Source organism: Pan paniscus, chromosome 12 (genome assembly GCF_029289425.2).
Source record: "Pan paniscus chromosome 12, NHGRI_mPanPan1-v2.0_pri, whole genome shotgun sequence".
NCBI lineage: Eukaryota > Metazoa > Chordata > Mammalia > Primates > Hominidae > Pan > Pan paniscus.
Genome location: NC_073261.2, coordinates 93,820,948 through 93,837,389, shown reverse-complemented (window position 1 = coordinate 93,837,389; position 16,442 = coordinate 93,820,948). Strand labels below are relative to the sequence as shown.

Genomic DNA, 16,442 nt, shown 5'->3' with positions numbered 1-16,442 from the left:
TTCTGAGAGTAATGACTAGACACTCAGGAATAACGGGCAGACAAAAGGAGAAGAACATTTAAAAAAAAAAAAGAAGACGCCGTCATCAAGAGTGTTAAGTATTAGATCCAGCTTTTCCTGGATTTGGTTTGCATGGATGAAATCTACTCAGGGGTTTTCACAGTGAAGTTCACGTTAGGATGCCTATGTGCCTTCTGAGGTGAGACATGTACATCTTGACTTACTCTCTTTGAGTCCAGAGAATCTCTTAAATGGACTGTAGAAAAACACTGTCTTTCGTTTTTTTTTTTGAGATGGAGTCTCTCTCTGTAGCCCAGGCTGGAGTGCAGTGGCACGATCTTGGCTCACTGCAAGCTCTGCCTCCTGGGTTCATGCCATTCTCCTGCCTCAGCCTCCCGAGCAGCTAGGACCACAGGCGCCTGCCACCATGCCTGACTAATTTTTGTATTTTTAGTAGAGACGGGGTTTCACCGAAACACTTTCTTTTTCAGACCCATTTAAATTTCAGCTCATGTAAAGACAAAGGGGTATCTGTTTCTTAGCTGTAGGTGTTTCTGCCAGATTATAGGTGATACAGTAGATTGGGCTTTTGTAGCATCAGCTCTGCACCTTTATCCTTCCCCTAAAAACTTTTTCATACCCCTTTCCCCTACAAGCTTGGATTCACATCCTGGCATTGCCACTTAATGAGGTGACCAGTCAGTAAGCTGAGCTCAATTTTCTTTTCTTTTTAAAATTTAAATTAAAAAAAAATTTTTTTTTGAGACGGAGTTTCACTCTTTTTTTGCTCAGGCTGGAGTGCAATGGCACTATCTCAGCTCACTGCAGCCTCCACCTTCGGGGTTCAAGTGATTCTCCAGCCTCAGCCTCCCAAGAAGCTGGCATTACAGGCGCGTGCCAACATGCCCAGCTAATTTTGTATTTTTGGTAGAGACAGGGTTTCACCATGTTGGCCAGACTGGTCTCGATCTCCTGACCTCAGGTGATCCACCACCTCGGCCTCCCAAAGTGCTGGGATTACAGACATGAGCCACTGCACCCGGCCCTATTTAAAATTTTTTTTTAGAGACTGCTCTGTTGCTTAGGCTGGAGTGCAGTGGTGTAATAATATCTCACTGCAACCTCAACCTCCTGTGCTCAAGAGATCCTCCCACTTCAGCCTCTCCAGTATCTGGGACTACAGGAGCGTATTACCATGCTTGGCTAATTTATTGTGGAGATGCGGTCTTGCTATGTTGCCCAGTCTGGTCTTGAATTCCTGGCTTCAAGTGATCATCTCACCTCAGCCTCCCCAAGTGCTGGAATTATAGGTATGAGGCTCTGTGCCCAGCCTGAGCTCAATTTTATAATGAATTAAGTGGAGATAATGTCAGCCTCCAATACATCATTGTGAGAATTAAATAACGCAACATGTAAAATACCCATTCCTAGGCAGAGTTAGATATTCAGTAAAAATAACTTCTCTTTTAGCTTGAATGATGGGAAAACTGTCATCAGCCTTTGTGTTCCATTCATTCATTATGTATTCATTCTGTTAGGCTGTTTTGTGAAATGCTGGCTAACACATATTGGAAACATTTGTGAGAGATAGTTTGTCAGTGATATTATAGAAGGGAATTCTGTTTGGGGGATCAGTTGGATAAGGGTGCCTGTTAGACACCCTTGTTACTTAGTGTATGTCAACTAGCCTGTCTTTATATGTAGTTAATTTTGACAGTCATTTTATTTCAGATGCTGTTTTACTAGGTTATTATCCTCCATTCTTTTCATCTTAGATATTTAGTGAAATAAATTAGAATCTGACTGCCAAGCCAATATTCACTTATTCCTTATTTGATGTTCATATTGTATTAGATATATGGATGTATATCTGTTTCCCCTTTTCTTTTATTTTTAGAGACAGGGTCTCAGTCTGTCACCTAGACTGGAGTGCAGTGGCGTGATCATAACTCACTGCAGCCTTGAACTTTTGGGTTCAAATGATCCTCCCGTCTCAGCCTCCTGAGTACCTGGAATTACAGGCATGCTCCACCATGCCTGACTAATATTTTTATTTTTTTGTTGAGATGAGTCCACTCTATGTTGCTCAGGCTTGTCTTGAACTCCTGGCTTCAAGCATTCTTTCCACCTAGGTCTTCCTAAGCACTTGGATTATAGTGTGAGCCACAATGCCCAGCCCCTCCTTTTCTTTTAAGGGAGAAATTCTACATTCTCTTCGAAGAAAACTTGTAAACTGATATCGTCTTCATCAGATTTTCGGTGTTACCTCTTTTTTTTTTTTTTAAGGATCTCATTGAAGTACAACTCTATTTTTTCTTTATCTTACCAATTTAATATTTGGTTCTAACCAGTTTCTTTGATGTGTACATTTTCACGCCACAAAAATATGTTTAACTGTTGTAGATTCATGGTACTTTGTATCAACACCTTATGTTGCCATGTTTTTAATTTTTATTTTATTATACTTTAAGTGCTGGGATACATGTGCAGAAGGTGCAGGTTTGTTAAGTAGGTATGCACGTGCCATGGTGGTTTGCTGCATCCATCAACCTGTCATCTACATTAGGTATATCTCCTAATGCTATCCTAGTCCCCCACCCCACATGATGTTCTCCTCCCTGTGTCCATGTGTTCTCATTGTTCAACTCCTACTTATGAGTGACAACATGCGGTGTTTGGTTTTCTGTTCCCGTGTTAGTTTTCTGAGAATGATGGTTTTCAGCTTCATCCATGTCCCTGCAAAGGACATGAACTCATCCTTTTTTATAGCCGCATGGTATTCCATGGTGCATATGTGCCACATTTTCTTTATCCAGTCTATCATTGATGGGCATTTGGGTTGACTCCAAGTCTTTGCTATTGTGAACAGTGCTGCAGTAAACATACGTGTGCATGTGTTTTTATAGCAGAATGATTTATAATCCTTTGGGTGTATACCCAGTAATGGGATTGCTGGGTCAAATGGTAATTCTGGTTCTAGATCCTTGAAGAATCGCCACACTGTGTTCCACAATGGTTGAACCAATTTACATTCCCACCGACAGTGTAAAAGTATTCCTACTTCTCCACATCTTCTCCAGCATCTGTTGTTTCCTGACTTTTTAATGATCGCCATTCTAACTGGCATGAGATGGTATCTCATTGTGGTTTGGATTTGCATTTCTCTAATGACCAGTGATGCTGAGCTTTTTTTCATATGTTTATTGGCTTCATAAATGTCTTTTGTTGAGAAATGTCTGCTCATATCTTTCAACCCAAATGCCCATCAATGATAGACTGGATAAAGAAAATGTGGCACATATACACCATGGAATACCATGCGGCTATAAAAAAGGATGAGTTCATGTCCTTTGCAGGGACATGAATGAAGCTGGAAACCATCATTCTCAGCAAACTAACACAGGAACAGAAAACCGAACACTGCATGTTCTCACTCATAAGTGGGAGTTGAACAATGAGAACACATGGACACAGGGAGGAGAACATCATGGGGGGTGGGGGACTAGGGGACACTTTTTGATGGAGTTGTGTTTTTCTTGTAAATTTGTTTAAGTTCTTTGTAGATTCTGGATATTAGCCCTTTGTTAGATGGGTAGATTGCAAAACTTTTCTCCCATTCTGTAGGTTGCCTGTTCACTCTGATGATAGTTTCTTTTGCTATACAGGAGCTCTTTAGTTTAATTAGATCTCATTTGTCAATTTTGGCTTTCGTTGCCATTGCTTTTGGTGTTTTAGACATGAAGTCTTTGCCCATGCCTATGTCCTGAATGGTATTGCCTAGGTTTCCTTCTAGGATTTTTATGGTTTTAGGTCTTACGTTTAAGTCTTTAATCCATCTTGAGTTAATTTTTGTATAAGGTGTAAGGAAGGGGTCCAGTTTCAGTTTTCTGCTTATGGCTAGCCAGTTTACCCAACACCATTTATTAAATAGGGAATCCTTTCCCTGTTGCTTGTTTTTGTCATGTTTGTCAAAGATCAAATGATTGTAGATGTTTGGCGTTATTTCTGAGGCCTCTACTCTGTTTCATTGGTCTATATATCTGTTTTGATACCAGTACAATGCTGTTTTGGTTACTGTAGCCTTGTAGTATAGTTTGAAGTCAGGTAGTGTGATGCCTCCAGCTTTGTTCTTTTTGCTTAGGATTGTCTTGGATATACGGGCTCTTTTTGGTTCCATATGAAGTTTAAAGTAGTTTTTGTCTAATTCTGTGAAGGAAGTCAATGGTAGCTTGATGGGGATAGCATTGAATCTATAAATTACTTTGGGCAATATGGCCGTTTTCACCATATTGATTTTTCCTATCCATGAGCATGGAATGTTTTTCCATTTGTTTGTGCCCTCTCTTATTTCCTTGAGCAGTGGTTTGTAGTTCTCCTTGAAGAGGTCCTTTACATCCCTTGTAAGTTGTGTTCCTAGGTATTTTATTCTCTTTGTAGCAATTTTGAATGGGAGTTCACTCATGATTTGGCTCTCCATTTGTCTGTTATTGGTGTATAGGAATATGTGATTTTTGTAGATTGATTTTGTATCCTGAGACTTTGCTGAAGTTGCTTATCAGCTTAAGGAGATTTTGGGCTGAGACGATGGGGTTTTCTAAATATACGATAATGTCATGTGCAAACAGAGACAATTTGACTTCCTCTCTTCCGATTTGAATACCATTTATTTCTTTCTCTTGACTGATTGCCCTGGCCAGTACTTCCAACACTATGTAGAATAGGAGTGGTGAGGGAGGGCATCCTTGTCTTGTGCCAGTGTTCAAAGGAAATGCTTCCAGCTTTTGCCCATTCAGTATGATATTGGCTGTGGGTTTGTCATAAATATCTCTTATTATTTTGAGATCTGTTCCATCAATACCTAGTTTATTGAGAGTTTTTAGCATGAAGGGCTGTTTAAGTTTATTGAAGGCCTTTTCTGCATCTATTGAGATAATCTTGTGGTTTTTGTCGCGGTTCTGTTTATGTGATGGATTATGTTTATTAATTTGCATATGTTGAACCAGCCTTGCATCCCGGGGATGAAGCCAACTTCATTGTGGTGGATAAGCTTTTTGATGTGCTGCTGGATTCAGTTTGCTAGTATTTTATTGAGGATTTTTGCATCAATGTTCGTCAGGGATATTGGCCTGAAATTTTCTTTTTTTTGTTGTGTCTCTGCCAGGTTTTGGTATCAGGATGATGCTGGCCTCATAAAATGAGTTAGGGAGGATTCCCTCTTTTTCTGTTGATTGGAATAGTTTCCAAAGGAGTGGTACCAGCTCCTCTTTGTACCTCTGGTAGAATTCGGCTGTGAATCTGTCTGGTCCTGGGCTTTTTTTGGTTGGTAGGCTATAAATTACTGCCTCAATTTCAGAACTTGCTATTGGTCTATTCAGGGATTTGACTTCTTCCTGGTTTAGTCTTGGGAGGGTGTATGCGTCCAGGAATGTATCCATTTCTTCTAGATTTTCTAGTTTATTTGCGTAGAGGTTTTTATAGTATTCTCTGATGGTAGTTTGTATTTCTGTGGGATCAGTGGTGATATCCCCTTTATCATTTTTTAGTGCACCTATTTGATTCTTCTCTCTTTTCTTCTTTATTAGTCTGGCTAGTGGTCTATCTACTTTGTTAACCTTTTCAAAAAACCAGCTCTTGGATTCATTTGTTTATTTTTTTTGGAAGGGTTTTTTGTGTCTCTATCTCCTTCAGTTCTGCTGTGATTTTAGATATTTCTTGCCTTCTGCTAGCCTTTGAATTTGTTTGCTCTTGCTTCTCTAGTTCTTTCAATTGTGATGTTAGGGTGTCGATTTTAGACCTTTCCTGCTTTCTCCTATGAGCATTTAGTGTTATAAATTTCTCTCTGAACACTGCTTTAGCTGTGTCCCAGAGATTCTTTGTTTACACTGTGTGGGGAAAACCACCTACTGAAGCCTCACTAATGGTGGACGCCCCTGTCCCCACCAAGCTCGAGTGTCCCAGGTTGACCAGACTGCTGTGCTGGCAGTGAGAATTTCAAGCCAGTGGATCACAGCTTGCTGGGCTTCTTGGGGTTGGGATCAGCTGAGCTAGACCACTTGGTTCCCTGGCTTCAGGCCCCTTTCCAGGGGAGTGAATGGTTCTATCTTGCTGGCATTCCAGGAGCCATTGGGGTATGAGAAAACTTCTGCAGCTAGCTTTGTGTCTGCCCAAACGGCTGCCCAGTTTTGTGCTTGAAACCCAGGGCCCTGGTGGTGTAGGCACCCCAGGGAATCTCCTGGCCTGCAGGTTGAGAAGAGGGGAAAAGCTTAGTATCTGGGTCAGAATGCACCATTTCTCATGGCACAGTCCCTCAGGACTTCCCTCGGCTAGGAGAGAGAGTTCCACGACCCCTTGTGCTTCCCGGGTGATCGCCTCACCCTGCTTTGGCCCGCCCTCCATGGGCTGCACCCACTGTCTAACCAGTCCCAGTGAGATGAGCCTGGTACCTCAGTTGGAAATGCAGAAATCACCTGCCTTCTGCCTTGATTTCGCTGGGAGCTGGAGACAGGAGCTGTTCCTATTGGCCATCTTGACAGCCACCCCCTATTTATGTATTTATTTATTTGGAGACGGGTTCTTGCTCTGTCGCTCAGGCTGGAGTGCAGTGGTGCGATCTCAGCTCACTACAATCTCTGCCTCCTGGGTTCAAGCGATTCTCCTGCCTCAGCCTCCTGAGTAGCTGGGACTACAGGCGCATGCCACTATGCCCGGCTAATTTTTGTATCTTTAGTAGAGATGGGGTTTCACCATGTTGGTCAGGCTGGTCTCGAACTCCTGACCTTGTGATCCGCCCACCTCGGCCTCGCAAAGTACCAGGATTACAGGCGTGAGCCACTGCGCCCGTCCCCCCACTATTTTTTTTTTTTGGCATTGTTAAGACAAACCCGCTGAGAAAGAGCAAGGTTATGAATCATATCTCCCAGGATTGTGTGGAATAAAGGATATCTCAGTGTACATAATGTCCTTAGCTCATGTCTGGAGCATATAAGTGCTCAGATAATGCTGGCTGGTAACTATTAGTGTTACTGTATTCCTCAGGTCTTATGTTTAAAATTATTTAACAACAGAGACTATGTACTATATACTCTATGTATTATAGACTCTATTTTACACATTAATATATATTTCTTCTCATCATAACTTTTAATGTTTTATCTTTTGTCTTGCAGTGATGAAACTACAGAATCTGTTTGTAGATGATTCAGGTCGATATTTGGCTATTCAATTCCACCTGGAATGTGCATATGTGTTTTTATATTATTATGAGTACAGAAAAGCAAAAGATCAGTTGGATATTGCTAAGGACATCAGCCAATTACAAATTGATTTGACAGGTAAGACTTATTTTTTGTGGATAATTGATTTTATTTTTATGATAAAACTATATACATTGGCAGTTTGTATTGTATGTTGGTATTAGATTTCCTATATCCTATTTGCTTTACAAAAGTAGACTTTAAAGGTTTTATTTACAAATTTATAGTTTATAACAAATTTGAAATGATATATTTTCCTTATTTCTAGAGTTTTCCATTTATTGCGCTGATCTGTTTAGCCATGTTAGTAATAATAGATAGCAGCCAGGCAGTACACAAACACACTTTTGAGCCTTTGGGGGATGGGCCCATAGGGGTGTTTCCTGACCAAGTTTGGCCTCTCTGCATTGCCCTTTCTTGTAAACACCCACCTATTCTTTCCATCTTGCTTTTTTTTTTTTTTTTGAGACCGAGTCTTGCTCTGTCGCCCAGGCTGGAGTGCAGTGGCGTGATCTTGGCTCACTGCAACCTTGGCCTCCTGGGTTCAAGCAATTCTCCTGCCTGAGCCTCCCTAGTAGCTAGGATTACAGGTGCCCACCACCACGCCTGGCTAATTTTTTTTTTTTTTTTTTTTTTGTATTTTTAGTAGAGATGTGGTTTCACCATGTTGGCCAGGCTGGTTTTGAATTCCTGACCTCAAGTGATCCACCCGCCTTGGCCTCCCAAAGTGCTGGGATTACAGGTGTGAGCCACCATGCCCGGCCCACATTCTGTGCTTCTTATAGAGCTAGTTCTATCAGTAAAATCCTTCCAATATATTATGAATAAATATGATTTTGTGGGCTTGTCTTGGATTTTAGCTACCTTTTGTTACATTGTGTGTGTGGGCAAAATTGTTTAATATCCAGCTTATAACTTGGAACAATGGCCAAGTATAAGTTGGAACAATGGCCATGTGTAAGTTGTCTGTATATGAAAATGTATGTAATATATCTTGTGAGGTTAGTTTCAGAAGTTATGTTTTTAAATATTTTGATTCTAGGAGGCTTTTTTGGGACTATTGATGCCATAATACTTAATTGTTGGTATATTTACTAACTAGTTCTTCATATTTTGTTTTCTAAGTTAGAGTTGAAGAACTTAGAAATACAAATGTGATGTTCACAAATATGAGGATCAGGTTATTCTTTCTTTCCACTCATCTATAGCCTTCCTATAAAAAATAAACTGTGGCAGGTGCTGTGACTCACGCCTGTAATCCCAGCACTTTGTGAGGCTGAGGCGGGCAGATCATGAGGTCAGGAGATCGAGACCATCCTGGCCAACATGGCAAAATCCGCCTCACTAAAAATACAAAAATTAGCTGGGTGTGGTGGTGCATGCCTGTAATCCCAGCTACTCTGGAGGCTGAGGCAGGAGATTCGCTTGAACCAGGGAGTCGGAGGTTGCAGTGAGCTGAGATCGCGCCACTGCACTGTAGCCTGGCAACAGAGCAGTGCTCCATCTCATAAAAAATAAAATAAAATAAAATAAAAAAGTAAGCTGTATCAAACAATTTCAGTGGCTATCTTCAGCATAACATATTTAAAAGGTTAATGTATGACTTAGAGCCAGACTCATAACAGGATAAAATCCAGACTTTCTAGACTGGTCTTTGTAATCAAGGATCTTTGTAATCTGACCTTGTCCAGAGAGTGGATGTTGGAACTTTTGCTTCTCTTAAAGTGGTTTGAAAACAGCTATTCTGCAGTAAGTTATTTCAGAGACATAATGAAAAAATTTTGGTCTTACATGAAGTCAGATAGTGTAATAAACTGTTGATTTAGAACCAAAAGATCCTGGCTTTAAGCTCTGGTTCTGATGCTGAGAAGCCCTGTGATCATGAACAAATGACTGTATTCTTTAGAACTTTTGTTTTTGTCATCTGTGAAAAAGAGATAATAATAGTTCTTCTACCTACAACACTCAATGTGTTACTTTTTTTTTTTTTTTTTTTAAAGGGTGGTAGTTTGATGCAAAAATTAGTATGTGGATTCTAGTGGCAGAAATCCTGGGTTTGAGTCCTGGTACCAGAGCTTGTTGGCTTTCTAATTTTATAAGTCATTTAAAACCTGAGGCTGGGCCTCAGGACTTTCTTATGTGAAATGGAGAAAATACCTTGTAAACTCTAAAGCACTCTGAAAATATTACTCTTCATGACTGTACAGTAGATCTCATGGGTAAGTCAGTAGATATAATTTTATTGTTTTTTCAGGTGCTTTGGGAAAAAGAACACGGTTCCAGGAAAATTATGTGGCACAACTGATTCTAGATGTAAGAAGGGAAGGGGATGTCCTTTCAAATTGTGAATTCACTCCAGCACCCACTCCTCAGGAACATTTAACCAAGGCAAGTAGGACGTTAAGTTATTAAATTCAGTTAACAGCTGAGTCTAACAATTTTAATAGGTGAGTACCATAGAAACACTGAATGGGATGGGGACAGACTTCATTTTATTCTTTTGCCTTTTAAAGGTTGCTGAGTCAGGGAGAACTGGTGTTTAACTGGTGTTTTTTTTTTCCTAACCTGTATATAGAAAAAACTGGTGTTTTTTTTTCCCTAACCTGTATATAGAGGTAAATACTGCTTTTCTTCTAGGATTCAATAACTATGAATTAATGATGCAGTTAGTTATGTATTACCCCTCTTGAAGAAATACAAAAGGCAGACTGGGTGTAGACCAGTTTCTCTATCTGCTATCATATTTGTTTCCTTATGTTTGTCTTCTCTTGGAATCTCTTAGGCTTTTTCTAAATATATAAACAGATTATCAGAATTCCTTTTCACTAGCTTTGTGATCGGCCTTTTGTTTCTCTGTCATTATTGGGGGGTGGTTGCCTTAGTATGTTTATTTGACATGTCTAGTGAATTCTCTTCTTTAGTTTGAATTATGACTCTTGGTCAGTTTACCTAATTATAGTCCACTCCAGCTGCTTCCATGAAGCCCTTTAGTATTTATGCATGTGTTTTCTGATCCCAGAAACCCCCAACTACTTTTTTTTTTTTTTTTTTGAGATGGAGTCTCACTCTATTGCCCAGGCTGGGGTGTAGTGGCGCAATCTCAGCTCAATGCATCCTCCGCCTCCTGGGTTCAAGCGATTCTCCTGCCTCAGCCTCTCGAGTAGCTGGGATTACAGGCATGCACCACCACGCCCGGCTAATTTTGTATTTTTGGTAGAGACAGGGTTTCTTCATGTTGGTCAGGCTGGTCTCGAACTCGCAACCTCAGGTGATCCACCCGTCTCGGCCTCCCAAAGTGCTGGGATTACAGGCGTGAGTCACCACACCTGGCTGTGTTTGTTGTTTTTTAATGTGGAGTTGTTCTATAGAAAAGTATCTCCCAGTGACTGACCTGGCATGGTGGCTCATGCCTGTAATCCCAGCACTTTGGGAGGCTTAAGTGGGTGGATCACTTGAGGTCAGGACTTCGAGCCCAGTCTGACCAAAATGGTGAAATCCTGTCTCTATTAAAAATAGAAAATTAGGCCAGGCGCAGTGGCTCACGTCTGTAATCCCAGCACTTTGGGAGGCCAAGGTGGGTGCACGAGGTCAGGAGATTGAGACCATCCTGGCTAACATGGTGAAACCCCATCTCTATTAAAAATACAAAAAAAAAAAAAAATTAACCGGGCGTGGTGGCAGGTGCCTGTAGTCCCAGCTACTCAGGAGGCTGAGGCAGGAGAATGGTGTGAATCTGGGAGATGGAGCTTGCAGTGAGCCGAGATCATGCCACTGCACTCCAGCCTGGGTGACAGAGCAAGACTCCGTCTCAAAAAAAAGAAAATAAACAAAAAAAACAAAATTAGCCAGTTGTGGTGGTGTGTGCCTGTAATCCCAGCTACTTGGGAGGTTGAGGCAGGAGAACTGCTTGAACCCGGGAGGTGGAGGCTACAATGAGCAATGAGTGCAATTGCATCATTCAACTCCAGCCTGGGCAACAAGAGCAAAACTCCCTTTGAAAAAAAAAAGAAAAGAAAAGAAAATTATCTCCTGGTGATAAATAGGATATGATGAGTATTATGAGAAATGTATGAAAATGATGTAACATTTAATACAGAATTTTAATCGTTTTTTTGCTTGTTCTTTCTTTTCTCCTTTTCTTCTTTCTTTCTTTCTTCCTTTCTTTCCTTCCTTTCCTTTCTTTCATTCATTTTTAAATGGAGATGAGGTCTCACTATATTGCCCAGGTTTGTTTCAAACTCCTGGGCTCAAGCAATCTTCTTGCCTCAACCTCCCAAAGTGCTGGGATTAACCATGTAATACATGTTACAGGGTTAATGTGGTTAACATTTTTAACATATTACATGTGACTATCAGAAATTTTTTCAGAATTATTTTATTTTAAAAATTTTGGCTGGGCGTGGTGGCTCACGCCTGTAATCCCAGCACTTTGGGAGGCCGAGGTGGGCGGATCATGAGGTCAGGAGATGGAGACCATCCTGGCTAACACAGTGAAACACCGTCTCTACTAAAAATACAAAGAATTAGCTGGGAGTGGTGGCGGGCGCCTGTAGTCCCAGCTACTCCGGAGTCTGTGGCAGGAGAATGGCGTGAACCCGGGAGGCGGAGCTTGCAGTGAGCTGAGATCGTGCCACTGCACTCCAGGCTGGGCGACAGAGTGAGACTCCATCTCAAAAAAAAAAAAAATAAATAAATAAAAAATAAATTTTACCTGTTTATCTATTTAGAGACCAGGTTATGAGACTGGCTAATTTTTGTATTTTTGGTAGAGATGGGGTTTCACCGTGTTGCCCAGGCTGGTCTCGAACTTCTGGGCTCAAGCCATCCACTTTCCTCAGCCTCCCAAAACTGTTGGGATTATAGGCGTGAGCCACTGCACTGGCCAGAATTTAATCTTTTGTATGTGAAATAAAATAGATTCAGATAATCTTATGGTCTTTGTTAATTACTACTTGAAGATGGAGAGTACAAGTTGTATGCTGTAGGTATGGATTAGATAGAAACATAGCTTTATTCTAATGGGCGGAAGAGAATTGTTAAGTTGGTTACATATCATATTACCTTGTGTCAAACACATTATTAGATTGTAATATACACCATCTGTTTAATAATCATTTTTCAGGAAAAGGAAAGGAACACTACTATACCATTTATAGTGATTACAAAACATATCCTGATTGGAAATGTTACAACATGGCCGGGTGTGGTGGCTCACGCCTGTAGTCCCAGCACTTTGGGAGGCCGAGGTAGGAGGATCGCTTGAGGTCAGGAGTTCGAGACCAACCTGGTCAACATGCCGAAACCCCATCTCTACTAAAAATAGAAAAGATTATCCGGGCGTGGTGGTGTGTGCCTGTAATTCCAGCTAGTTGGGAGGCTGAGGCAGGAGAATCGCTTGAACCCAGGAGGTGGAGGTTGCAGTGAGCCGAGATCATGCTACTGCACTCCAGCCTGGGTGACTAAGTAAGACTTTCTCAAAAAAAAAAAAAAAAAAAAAAAAAAAAAAAAAAAGAAATGTTACAATGTGAAAATATGTATTTTAATTTTTATTTTTTTTTATTTTTTTTAAGATGGTGTCTCATTCTGTAGCCTGCCTTAGCCTCCGAGTAGCTGAGACTACAGCCACATGCCACCACGCCCGGATAGTTGTTGTATTTTTAGTAGAGACGGGGCTTCACCATGCTGGCCAGGCTGGTCTCGAACTTCTGATGTCGGGTGATCCGCCCGCTTCAGCCTCTCAAAGTGCTGGGATTACAGGCATGAGCCACCGCACCTGGCTTCTGTCTAGCTTCATTTGGCTCCTAAAGTCTTCTTTTTGTCGTTGTTGTTGAATTAGAAAAAAATTTAACCCAAGATTATTGAGGAATAATTTATATAAAATATACCTATTTTAAATTACACTTTGTTGAGATTTAACAAATAGACGCATGTCACCACCACCACAATGAAAAAAAGTTTCTCCAAAGAGTGCCGTCATAGTTCTTTGCAGTCAGTCAGTTGCTGTCATAGATTAGATCTGTCTTTTCTAGAATTTCCAATAAATGGAATCATACAGTGTATAATCTTTTGATCTGGCTTAATGGTTTCAAGATTCATCCATGTTGAAATACCAGTATGAACTGTTGGTGGACATTTAAGTTATTTCTAGCAGCTATTACTAATAAACCTGCCTAGAAAATATGTATGTAAGTCTTTGTGTGAACATAAGTTTTTTTTTTTTCTCTTCTTTTTTTATTTTTGAAATGGAATCTCGCTCTATTGCCCAGGCTGGAGTGCAGTGGCACGATCTCAGCTTACTGCAACCTCCACCTCCCAGGTTCAAGTGATTCTCCTGCCTCAGCCTCCCGAGTAGCTGGGAGTACAGGTATGCGCCACCATGCCTGGCTAATTTTTGTATTTTTGGTAGAGACGGGGTTTTTGCCGTGTTTGCCAGGCTGGTCTCGAACTCCTGACCTCAAGTGATCCACCCACCTTGGCCTCCTAAAGTGCTGCGATTACAGGCGTGAGCCACCATGCCTGGCCTCTCTTGCCCATTTTTAATTTGAGTTGTTTGTCTTCTTATTGAGTTCTAAGAGTTCTCCATATTCTGGATGCAAGTCCCTTTTCAGATATATGTTTTGTCAGTATATTTGGATCTGGAGCTTGACTTTTTGTCTTAACAATGTTTTCAGAGAACAGAAGTTTTTAATTTGATGAAGTCTAATTTATGAAGTTTTTCTCTTACAATTCATACTTTTTGTATCCTAATTAAGGACTGACTGCCTTTCCATCTCAGGGTTACAAAGATTTTTTAAAATGTTTTCTTCTAGAAGTTTTTTTAGCTTTAGCTTGTGTATTAAGGTCTGTGATTAATTTTGATTTAATTTTTGTGTATGATTGAGATAAACGTGAAGGGTCATTTTTTTTTCCAAATGGATATCCAGTTGTTCTGACATCATTCACTTACTTATTTTTTGGAGAGACAGGGTCTTGCTGTGTTACTCAGGCTGATCTCAAACTCCTGGCCTCAAGCTTCCTCCCACCTTGTCCTCCCAAAGTTCTCTAATATCATTTATTGAAAGGCTTTACCTGTTGAACCACCTAGGTAGCTATATTGAAAATCAATACATCATATATGCATGGGTCTAAAATTTTGAACTGTATTCTGTTCCATTCACTTTATATGTCTGTCTTTATGCCAGTACTATACTGTCTGGGCTTTATAGTAATTCTTGAAATCAAGTACTTCCTCATATTTTATTCTTTTAAAAATTGTTTTGGTTATTGTCGATCATTTGCATTTCCATATAAATTTTAGAATTAGCTTGTCACAGTTTGGCATTTCCATCATTGATAACAAGCTATTTGTGAGAAATTTCTCAACTGATCACACTATATTGCTGAGACACAGAGTTGGGAAGTTGATGTTTTTGATTAGAATTTAGAGGCAGAATAGAAAGATCCAGTTTTGAATCCTGATGCTGTCACATACTTTGAGTGTGATCTTGGATGAGCTTCAAGTATCTGATTCTTTGTTTTTTCATCAATAAATAGCGATAGAAATGCCTATTGTCTATGATTGTTGTGAGGATGAATTTGAAAAATGTATGTAAAATTATCTGCAGAGGGGCTTTTGCATACTTGGCTCAATCAATGATAGCTGTTATTCCCTATTATTGTCATAGTTAGTGCATTCTTGAGGTATAGATGGCACATCTTTCATTTCTGGAAGGTAAATTGTTTCCAAATATGTGTTTCACAAGAAATAGCCTATTGACCATATGTCAAACGGGTAAGTTAACTTTATCCTTTCTAGCAATCTATTACATGCCATTCTGGTGAATGAATAAAATTTAATTTTTGGTCTAAGTATTTTCTTTTGTATTCTACTAGAATCTTGAGCTCAATGATGACACCATTCTGAATGACATAAAGTTAGCAGATTGTGAACAGTTCCAGATGCCGGATCTGTGTGCTGAAGAGATCGCTATTATTCTTGGAATCTGGTGAGTTAATGACTGACTTGGCTGCTTTGAACACTTTGCATATTGATTCTCTTATGTGTGGAGAATCTTTATTCACGGAGGTTCCAAGAGTTCTGGATGAATAGGGAATTTTGTAGTGCTTATGAAGATCAGGAGGAAATACTTGGAGAGCCAATTAAAGGGTTAGATATTACGAATCTCCAATGAGTTGGTGTATCTATTCTTCTGTTTCCTTTATAAGCACAATTTCTTTGGTTAGCTTTAGCTAGGAATAGATTATTAACAGAATATTAAAGACAAATGAGAATGACTATTTTGAGATTTGAGGATATTTACATTTCAAAGGATAGGATTATTTTTTAATACTGTGGAACGTTATCTGTGGTGGAAATAGTTTTAACTTTTTTTTTCTGATTAGAAATAATTTCAAATTTGTGAAAAATGTTTAAGGGCAGGACAATACATATAACTTCTAAGAATAAGTTTCCAACATGATACTGTATCATTCCTGAATAATTTAGTGTATATTTCCAACAAATAATGTTATTTTTGTACATAGTCACAATACAGCTATCAAAATCAGAAAATTAACATTTGTACTTTGCTATCATTTAATTCTCAGACCCCATTCAAATTTTGCTAGTTGTTCAGATACTCTCTTTTAGAAAAGATCCAGTCTAGAATGTATGTATTACATTTAGTTTTCATGTCTCTTCAGTCCTTGTCAGTCTGGAATAGTTCCTCGTTTTTGCTTGACTTGCATGATCTTGACACTTGAAATTTACAAGTCCATTACTTTTAGACTTTCCTTCAATTTGAGTTTGTCTGATTTTTTTTTTTTAATAATTGGATTCACCTTGTGCATTTTTTTTTTTTTTTCCTGAGATGGAGTTTTGCTATTGTTGCCTAGGCTGGAGTGCAATGGCACAATCTTGGCTCATTGCAACCTCTGCCCCACAGGCTCAAGCGATTCTCTTGCCTCAGCCTCCTGAGTAGCTGGGATTACAGGCACACACCACCATGCCCGGCTAATTTTTTTGTATTTTTAGTAGAGATGGGGTTTCGCCGTGTTTTCCAGGCTGGTCTCGAACTCCTGACGTCAGCTGATCCGTCCGCCTTGGCCTCCCAGAGTGCTGGGATTACAGGCATGAGCCACCACACCCGGCCACCTTATGCGTTTTTAGCTGGGATGTCAGAGAAATGAAGTTTTGTTATTCTCATTGCA

General features: G+C 40.0%; 1 protein-coding gene across 3 annotated transcripts in view; it reads left to right on the top strand.

Moving 5' to 3' along the window:
- The window catches only part of TTC27 (tetratricopeptide repeat domain 27), a 194,860-nt gene that overhangs the window by 31,104 nt on the left and 147,314 nt on the right, over positions 1-16,442 (top strand). For all 3 annotated transcript variants that reach the window (XM_003822003.4, XM_034952913.3, XM_063594999.1), the window contains exons 6-8: positions 7,167-7,331; positions 9,508-9,641; positions 15,126-15,238. In XM_003822003.4, coding sequence (XP_003822051.2) covers positions 7,167-7,331; positions 9,508-9,641; positions 15,126-15,238 — 412 coding nt within the window. The remainder of the gene's footprint in view (positions 1-7,166; positions 7,332-9,507; positions 9,642-15,125; positions 15,239-16,442) is intronic.